The sequence below is a fragment of the Rhamphochromis longiceps genome, linkage group LG3 (genome assembly GCF_057381845.1).
Source record: "Rhamphochromis longiceps isolate RC_006_pf linkage group LG3, R_longiceps_female_GT1.1, whole genome shotgun sequence".
In the NCBI taxonomy this organism is placed as follows: domain Eukaryota; kingdom Metazoa; phylum Chordata; class Actinopteri; order Cichliformes; family Cichlidae; genus Rhamphochromis; species Rhamphochromis longiceps.
In genome coordinates, this window is record NC_140559.1 from 46,006,611 (window position 1) to 46,016,866 (window position 10,256).

At 41.3% G+C, this 10,256-nt stretch overlaps 1 protein-coding gene across 1 annotated transcript; it reads left to right on the forward strand.

Annotated features, from left to right (window-relative positions):
- The first annotated feature begins 337 nt into the window (after positions 1–337).
- Positions 338–9,195, forward strand: pcolceb (procollagen C-endopeptidase enhancer b). Its single transcript, XM_085399782.1, has 9 exons — positions 338–444; positions 1,602–1,710; positions 3,248–3,506; positions 3,685–3,809; positions 6,390–6,526; positions 6,688–7,520; positions 7,631–7,711; positions 8,188–8,358; positions 8,840–9,195. Exons 1-9 carry the CDS (start codon positions 356–358, stop codon positions 8,968–8,970), a joined length of 1,935 nt encoding a protein of 644 aa, XP_085255908.1. The 5' UTR covers positions 338–355; the 3' UTR covers positions 8,971–9,195.
- Positions 9,196–10,256: the final 1,061 nt, after the last annotated feature.

Here is a 10,256-nt window from a genome sequence, read left to right on the forward strand (position 1 = left end):
ATGCTACAACACAGGCCCTCTGTAAGCACACGCCTACAGAAACTTACCTTCTGCATATACTTCATTAGTCTACCTGTTAATGAGCAACACAAGCACACTGTACAGATCCACTCTGGCTGTGAATCAGTGTAAACAACACTTTTTACTGCTAGTCACCTGCATTAACCAACTTCATTCACGCACCCTTGCCTTTCTTCGCCTTCCCTCCGTAACACCCCACCATCCAACCATCACTTCCCCTCCTCTCCCTGCCTCCCCTTCCCAAAACCTTACCCCTCTCCACGCCTCTGCGCTGCTTCTCCCTCCTTCTTTCCCTTCTGCACTCTCGTCTTTCCCAATCCGGGAGGACAGCAGGATGGAGGACTGGGTGTGGACCCCCATGTGCCTTCTTGTCATTTTGTCCTTGGGATGGACTGATGCTCAGACTAATAACACTAACGCAAGGTAAGGTGTGCGCAGCAAAGTTATTCTGTATGTATGAGCTGTCAATGTGCCCTTTGTGAACCAATTTTCTTTTCAGTATATGCACATGTGGCAAGCAATTTTCAAGCCCACATCAGTCTGGATTAACTACTGTGCATGTGTGAGACTGTTTCCTCTCCTGGTCGCAGTATTGTGATTACCGAAAGTTCGGTAGAAATAGAAGGGTGTAGCGTTAGAAAGATGTGGTCGGCATCCCATAAACACACAGACAGGCAGGCGGACACATAATGACAGCGTGCTGTAATTTATTGTGATTAAATCTGGGTAGATGTACCAGCAGCAGTGCTCTCGTGTCATATAGTTTGTTTTTCTTGTTGCAGCTGAGAAGTAAATCTTCCTGAAATTCTTTGTTTGTGCAGAGTTCCACACAAACAAGGTGTAAATTGAACATGAGAGACAAACAAATGCCTGTGGCCTGCTAAGCTCCTGAGGGTCAGAAGGGAGGGGACTCCAAAACTGGAATATTTTGGCTAAGTGTGGCCTTAGAGTACCACAAGAGACACACCATGCATGCCTGGAGAACTTGAGAGACAGAAAAACAGCTCTGTAATGTAAGGGATTGTAAATTTTGCCTCACTGGCTGCTATGGAGTAAAATTTAAACCTAATTTCCAGCTGCAGAGTTTCTGGAGGAAAACCAGATGCCAGATCAGCCAACATCTAAATTAACGAGTCTGGGCCTGGCCCGCACGGCAAAATTAAAAGTTGAAGCTGGCGCTGCTTTGATGTGTGTTTATCCGAGTGCGAAAGAGTGGGTGTGTGTGCCACCAAACCGTGTGTGATTGGGCTGCTGTGCGGCGGTGTTTGCAAAGCGAACGCGTACAGTTTTCTTGCGGTGCAGTCAGAGTGTGGCGATAACACATATACTGTGTATTAACAGTCCTGGCTTGGTTTGGCCAACTTCTATGAAAAAAAAAAACATACCATGAGAGTTTACTGGGAACTTTCCCAGCCTTGGAGAACAGAGAAAGACTGTGTTTTTCACATCTAAACGTGTGTGTGTGTGCAGGTTTTTGCCTCAATGCTCTTCAGTATAGCTGCATAAGCAAAAGCAGCATTTCCTGAAGCCCACGGCACATGAAGTGAAGGGCAGGATTTCTTTTTCTCTTTCTCTTTCAGGCCAGTCTTCCACTGTGGAGGCCACCTGGTCATAGACTCCGGCATCGTGGCCAGTGAAGGTTTTCCCAGCTTGTACAAACCCAACAGCAAATGCACCTGGTACATCACTGTGAGTCACTGAAAGTAGCTGTGATGTTTCAGTCTGGGACACGGGGATAGCGAAACAGTGGTAGCACCTATGTAGATGACTAAATGTTTTGAACTGAAGCCAAATCATTGTAGTGCCAAAAGGATGTGATTGCTGTGTGGCACTAGAAAACTAAAGAAAATGTGATTTAGAAAAAAATAGAAAAACATTTAATGAAAGCAAGGTCAGGTTGACTACAGTGCTCTCAGATCAGTATACAATCTGTGCTGCCTCCTGAGCCACAGCCGCCCCAAAAATGATCAAACCACCAACAACAGGCTCATATTAAGTTGCCTTCATCATCCTACTATAAACCAGCTTGGCCCAAACTGGACCGTACCATCTCCTCATAGCTACAGGGGGAGCCAGACTATTAGAAAGTGCTTCAACAGCACAGAAACAAGAAGCAAAACATTAATTTACAGTTCCTCTGTGAGTCCTGACAACTATTGGTTCATCCACATGTAAATAAACATGTTTCAAGAACTCCATTCCATTTACTGAAATTCAATTCAGCTTTATTTAAATGGATCCAAGGCTCAAGGAGCTTTCTGTAGTAAAGTAAAGACAGCAGCACGGAGAAAACCCCAACGATCAGACGACCCCCTATGACAGCGGTGTCGATCTCCAGGCCTCGGGGCCGGTGTCCTGCAGGTTTCAGATGTGTCCTTGATCCAACACAGCTGATTTAAATGACTAAATTTCCTCCTCAACATGTCTTGAAGTTGTCCAGATGTCTGGTAATGAACTAATCATTTGATTCAGGTGTGTTGACCCTGGGTGTTATCTAAAACCTGCAGTTCGGCACCCCTGCCCTATGAGCAAGCATTTGGCAACAGTGGGAAGGAAAAACTCCCTTTAAACAGGAAAAAAACCTCCGGCAGGACAAGGCTCAAGGAGGAGCAGCCATCTGCTGTGACTGGTTGGGGGTGAGGGGAGGAAACAGGAAATAGTGAAATGGGACTTTTTGGGGAGAAGAAAAAACAAACACTGCAGTGTTTCCTTTTGTGTTGATAATTCAAGTAACACCTGTGCTATTCCTTTTTTTTTTTTTGTCATTTTAACTGTGAAATATATTATTTATTTTTATTTAATCGGCAGGTCCCTCGAGGATAACATCTACTTTTCAGATCTGGCCAACAAGCCACATTATTACAATGTTACAAATTCAGATATAACATCAAACCACATGAAACAAAATAAAACAAGTCAGAGTCAAAATAATACAAATACGAGCTCGGTGTTGTGAATAACAGTTGCATAGATGATCATTTTCAATGAAAGGACATTTTCAAATCTGGTTATTTTATTTTGGTAATCTATTTTCTTCTGGATCTATTTCCTTCAAAAACACATCTGTAGTTTTTACTCATTATTGATATGCTTCACTTTCAGCATTTTCTTGCTGTTTTCAGAGTAACACAAGCAGTATCAATGTTGAAGAAATAATCTGCCTTACATAACAAAAAACCAGGTTGTTCCTGTGTGTGGGTCATACTGAGTCTGTTGTCCCCTCCAGGTCCCCGAGGATCATGTGGTCATGCTGTCTTTCCGCCTCTTTGACTTAGAGGCTGACCCCATCTGCCGCTATGACTACCTGGACGTCTACAACGGTCACTCCCGCCTAGTGCAGAAGTTAGGTCGATTCTGCGGGACCTTCAGGCCCGGTGCCCTCATCTCCACCTCCAACACCATGATGCTGGAGATGGTGACGGATGAAGCCACTGGTGGAAGAGGATTTCTGGCTTCTTTCAATGCAGGGAAGCCACATATGGAAGGTGAGGACAAGTAATCCTGCAAATATTTTACTGGGGCTCCAGGACACAGTTTTGTTATTCTCCTGCAAACACAGGGCAGCCTCATGCTTTTATTGTATCACCTGGCTTTTGTCTCACCTTAACATATTGTAGCACACTCTTATTTTTTAACTCCATCTTCTTTTTCATATTTCCACAGAGAACCAGTTCTGTGGAGGACGACTGACCAAATCACAGGGCTCCGTAAAGACGCCCAACTGGCCCAACTCCAATTACCCAGCAGGCATCAGCTGCTCATGGCACATCTCCGTAGAGCCGAGCAATGTAAGCTGATCACACTACACTTCATACAGATTGAGAGCGGTTCACATCCGAATTTCTGTTATTATTATTATTAGATTCCTAATGATCGAGTAGCATTAAAGACCTGCTCGCTTATATTAAAGAAAGCTGAATTTATCATTTTATTTATTTATAGCATATCAGTGCCTTAATATTAGTTTATCTGTCAAATTATTGTGACATGTTTAAGTGAATATTTTTACCATTTTACCGTATTTTTTTCCCCGTTATTTATACGAAGAAATTAAACCGCAGATATCCAAATATTAAGTTATGTGTAATAATGAGAAATGACACAGAAAAAAAATATCAAAAACGCTTACTGAAATGTATTTAATGCTTCATACAAAAGCCTTTGATGACACCTTCAAGACGCCTCCTTTATGGAGAAACTATAGTCACATGCATTGCTCAGGCATGATTTTGGCTCATTTTTCCACACAAACAGTCTTCAAATCCTGAAGACACCTTTATGAACTCGGAGCATCAGAGCTTTCCATAGATTTTCAGTTAGATTCAGGTCAGGTGGTTGGCTGGGTCATTCTACCAGCTTTATTTTAATCTGTGAAACCAGCTGAGTTTCCTTGGATGTGTTGGGCTCATCGTCTTGCTGAAATGTCAAACCCTCGTGTCGTCTTCATCATCCTGTTAGATTTTTATCAGGTATGTGAAGGGTTCCCGCGCCATACGCTGAAAAACAGCCCTACATCAGGATGTTGCCACCTCCAAACTTCACTGGAACCTTCAGTAGTTTAGAAATTCTTCTGTAACCAATGCCATCGGTATGTTTTGCATAATAAGGCTGCGACGGTCTTAAGAAAGCTCATTGATTTTACCCTTCATTAGATGTTTCTTGTTGACACCTTGGTAATGAGACACCTTTTTATTGGGACTGAACCACCTGATATTAATTTGCAATAAGTGGAAGGATTGCTTTCTGATTACTGAAGATTTCAGCTGGTGTCCTTACTTTTTGTACCTCCTTTTCTTCATGCGTTCAATACTTTTTCTCTTTGTCATTATTACACATAACTTAATTCATGGACTATGGTTTGATTTCTTTGCATGTGTGGATTTGATAGGTTGTTACCGACATCGGGTCAATTTCATGTCAATAGCACCTTTAGAATAATATTTACTTAGAAAACTGCTGATGTGTTCAATACTTATTTTACCCGCTGTACATATATCTAGAATGAAGCATCAACATGTTGAAAAAAAAAAAGTCAGATATCTACTGTTCCCCACATGGCCCACATATCTCTTTTGGTTATGTCACCCTAATTAACATATTAATTTGAATTCTGACATTTTCTACAGCCATGCCTAAAAGTGGCATTCTTCACATTCATATGCATTTGAAAAGACTGTAAAATATGTTGATTTTTGTGGCTATTCTGAACTTGTAAGTTAAATACCACAAATTAGGCCGTCTACAGATAGTTATTGACAAGAACACAAATTAGAAAACGAAGTGACATAAGTGGAAAGTAACATCCAGCGGAAATAAGGACACATGTAGGACTGGTTCACTAGCTAGGCTAGCTAGCATAAATTTTCCCGGTGGAAAAATTTGACAGCATGATGTTGCACTGAGGAACAAATGCTAAGGAATATACGCTGTACATAGCCTTCCAACTAGCGTAAAAAAAGAGAGCAATTAATCCACCTTATAGGGTTTATTTTCCAAGGGTTAAAATGTTGTACCTGGCAGCTAAAAGCACCTAATTGTTAGCAAACACCAAACATGTATTACCTACTCACGCAGGAAAGTGCCCAGTCAAATAGTTTAGATTGAATGATTTATAAATACTCTAGTTTGTCAGTGGGTGCTTCAGTCAGTTTAATAATAAAATCCAAAGGTGTTTTCTGTATCTTCAACACTTTAAATAGTTAACTCTATAAAAACGAATAATATAGCCAATATTTCCAATCAAAGAACAAATAGATTCTTGTGGATCTAATCTACATAACCAGTGAAGCTGACAATGCACCAGGAATGCAATAACCTCAAAACAAAAAAATTTGCACATGATTGTTAACAAGAACTGGGCTTAAATCTTTGTGAAATATACAATTAGAAAATATGCACGGGCGCTGAGGTATCATTTTAATTTGTATTTCTATAATTTACGTGCACCAAATATTAGTCAAAATCAAATTTCAATTGACTGCATGTGCAGTTGAGTATGTTAAATGCCTTGTGTTGGAAATAAATGGCAGTAAAGGGGCCCATCACAAGGAAATGTACTTTCCTTGTAGGATACTTAATGCAGTTATCGTGTATGAGTGTGACAGCGGCCTTGTGCCGAAGTTAAAATGAAAGACCTCTTTGAGTCCCTGCAGGCGTGATCATGTGTGCCAAGAGATTGAACTAAAAGAAGGAGGGAAGGAAGCAAGGGCAAGAGAGGGAGTAAATGCACCTCTGTGTTTCAGAACTCCACCACCACCTCCTGATGGCTGCACTGTACACGGCTCATGAAAATTAGTCAGAAGTAAACATGTGCTAGCGCCATGCCCTGCCAAGACTTTCATAGCTTTCTGTTTCCACCTATTTTCCAGGTGATTGAGGTACAGTTTGAGAAACTGGATCTGGAGCCTGACATGTATTGTCGTTATGACTATGTGGCCTTATTTAATGGGGGAGAAACGGATGACTCGAGGAGGATAGGGAAATTCTGCGGAGACAAGCCACCAGGGTGAGATACTGTTCAGATATAAGCTACTTTGAATTAAGCTAAATACATGTATACATACCTTACAGCAGAGCTTTGCTGACGTGTTTATACTGTCACGTCCCGTTTCTTCCACGTGTCTGTCGCTTTATCCTTTCTTTCTACTTTCCCTGTTCCTTTCATAGCACTATAGTGACAAATGGGAACGAGCTGCTTCTCCAGTTTGTGTCTGACCTCAGCGTGACCTCAGATGGATTCATGGCCCACTACTCCAGCGTGCCTCGTGGGTCCCGCACACCCACTGCAGGAGGAGACTTTATCCACAGACCTCAGATAACCTCCACGACAAAAATACCCACCAAACCAACCCCCAAACCAGTTCCCAAACTCAGACCAAGCCCCAAGCCCAAACCCATTCCCAAACCAGTTCCCAAACTCAGACCAAGCCCCAAGCCCAAACCCACCCCCAAACCAGTTCCCAAACTCAGACCAAGCCCCAAGCCCAAACCCACCCCCAAACCAGTTCCCAAACTCAGACCAAGCCCCAAGCCCAAACCCACCCCCAAACCAGTTCCCAAACTCAGACCAAGCCCCAAGCCCAAACCCACCCCCAAACCACCCAAAAGGCAACCAGGAAGGCCACCGCTAGTAAAGAAACCTCCACTAAACAGACCCACTACTACTAACATCAAACCCACATCTAAACCTAAACCTACACCTAAGCCTAAACCTAAACCTGAAATTAAACCAACACTAAAGCCTAAACCTAAACCTGGAGTTAAACCTACACCAAAGCCCAAACCTACACCTAAACCCAAGGTCATTAAACCAACTCTTAAACCAAGAGTCAAGGTTAAACCCACACCTAAGCCCAGTATAAAACCCAAAGTGAAACCAGTGAAGCCAACCACTAAGGCAGGAGTTAAACCAACAGTCAAACCTAAGATGAAACCCACAGCATCATCTCAACCAGGAGTAACCAAAGCAGTGACCAAGAAACCCAATGTGAGCAAGAAACGTAAGTACAATAAAATGAGTGTTGAATTTTTAACCTGCTTTTTACCCCCATGTATGTATTTGTGTTTACTTGTACTAGAAAGTGTTTGTTGCCGCATGTTTTTCCTACAGCTTTACCACTGAACCCACTGTGTACACAACCCTGTAAGCGGACTGGAACCCTCCAAACCAGCTTCTGCCCTCATGACTTTGGTGAGCTACAAAACAAGCTGCAGTCTGGGCTTTGCAGAACTCCTCTCCATCTATTTTCACACCTTTACACCTACAAAATGTCACTTGGTTCTACACATTTTCTCCCCATTGAAACATGCCTTTTTTGTGATTCTAGCCCACTCTACAACTAAGTGCTTTCTAACATTCAGACACATTTATACTCAGACGAATGCATCTGAGAGCAACTTATGGTTAGTGTCTTTCCCAGTCTTTGGCATGAAGACTGGGGCACCCAGAGGTCAAACCACCAATCTTCAAATTAGTAGCGACCACTTTAGGGTGGCTTTTTAGCAATGGATATTTCACTCATAAGCAGATTCCTCAGATAATCACTCAGAAAGTCTTAAATTTTTGACCAAAGTTTAAAGAAGTCTAAACACCTTGCAATGATAACTTTTAAAAAATCTTAAATTGTTTCCCTTAGTGACCACATCTTTCTTTTTTCTTTATTTTAGTGATTACGGGTAAGGTTACGTTTATAGATCCTGGTCCAAGGGGCTCAGCAACCATCGAGGTGTCACTGATCAAGGCGTATAAGACAGGAAGCCTCACCGTCACCAAATCAGGACCCGCCAAAACAGTCACACTGACTTCTACCTGCAAGAAATGCCCAGGACTAATCAAAGGTAAAAAATGAGACAGTTTTCTTGCTCTCCATCTTACAGAAATATTGCCACATAATACAGTTAGAGCAGGTTGTCAAACGTCTGTAAATACTGTGTACAAACTGGAATTTCTTAATGATGGCTTTCTATGTTTCGGGTACTACCAGTGCTAAAATCCAGTTCAATGTCAAACTGTATGCAGATGATATGATTTTGTATTTAACCAATAAAAGTCAGCGATTAAAGGCAATAATGTAGATAATAAAACCATATAGAGGTGTCATATTGCAGCATATATCATTGGTGCCTCTGGGATTATTGTAAATAAATAACCACTACATAAAGAATAGGAGTAAAACAGAGTTCTGGATTGGTATGTTATTTAACAGGAATTGTTCATTTTCAGTGTTGTTCCTTTAAATGTTTCCCTTTAAAAATCACAAGCTGCTCTGATGTAAATGATAACAACTTGCTCTGTATTTCTTCATTGTCTCTTGTCCAGGCCGTAACTACGTGTTGATGGGAAAAGTGGACACAGAGGGCAATGGCCATTTGAGCCCCTCCAGCTTCACCCTCCTCTTTAAGCCCGTTCATTCAAAAGCACTGGATGTCCTTTCTCGCAAATCATGCTGACATCGTGGCCTAAACCACCAATCAAACTGACAGCCTTGACTCTTTAGAAAATGTAACATTGCATAAAGAGTGAAAATATTATAAACAATATCCTGCAGAATTTTTTTCATATTACAATATGGTTGTGAGAAGGAGTTACATTTTAAACATACGATATTAACATATTACTTTTGTATTTTCTATGTAAATTATAAAGTTTCTGTGTTAAAAGATACATAATAAACACAGTTTGGGGGTAATTTTAGTCTCGACTATCCATTACTTTCCCTGGTACACTGAAGTGCTATACAACATAAAGATCTTAGAGACCATAAAACAAATATGACATTTATCACCAGCAGCAACATGACACATGATTGTGAGGGACTGTTGTCCTACATGATGACCTCCTGAAAAGCTTGCAATGGCCTTCATATATCAACCACGCTGTCACAGATGCCACTTTAGTGCGAAGGCAGCAAATCGAACAAAGTGCTGGTCTTCAGTGATTTTGGTCCATATTAACATCACACAGTTGCTGCAGCTTTTTCAGTTGCTCATTCATGATGAAATATTTTGTTCTATCACATCCTGAAGCTGTTTTATAGTAATGAGATCTGGTGATTGTGGAGGCCATTTGAATACAACAAACTCATTGTCATGTTCAAGAAACCGGTTTGAGATGATCCCATGAACTTTGCAAAACATGGTTTGTCATCCTGCTGAAAACAGTCATCAGAAGATGGGACCACTGTGACCATAAAGGGACATGATCAGCAACAACACTCAGGTAGGCTGTGGCTTTTAAATGATGCTCATTAGTACTAAGTGACCCAAATTGTGCCAATATCCCCCACATCATTAAACCACAACCACTAACATTAACTGTTAATATAAGGCAGGGTGTATCAGTGCTTTCATCTTGTTTATGTCAAATTTTGAACATATCTTCCAAATGTTGCAGCAGAAATCGCGACACATTAGACCATTTGACAATTCAATTTTGTAGCCTTAATTTTTGCTTCCACTGCTTCAAGGTTTGACATGTCGTGTGTTCAGAGATGCTCTTCTACATAGCGTGGTTGTTAACAAGCGGTTGTTTGAATTACTTCTGCCTTCCTATCAGCTCAAAGGAAGGCATTCTCCTGGCATAAACGAGTCATTTTCACCTAGAAAACTGCTGCTCACAGGATATTTTCTGTCCATCTGACCATAGAGATGTGTGAAAATCTCAGTAGATGAGCATTTAAAAAAAAAAAGAAAAAAAAAAGACTCAGACCAGTTGTCACGTTAATGGGTCTGTTGAC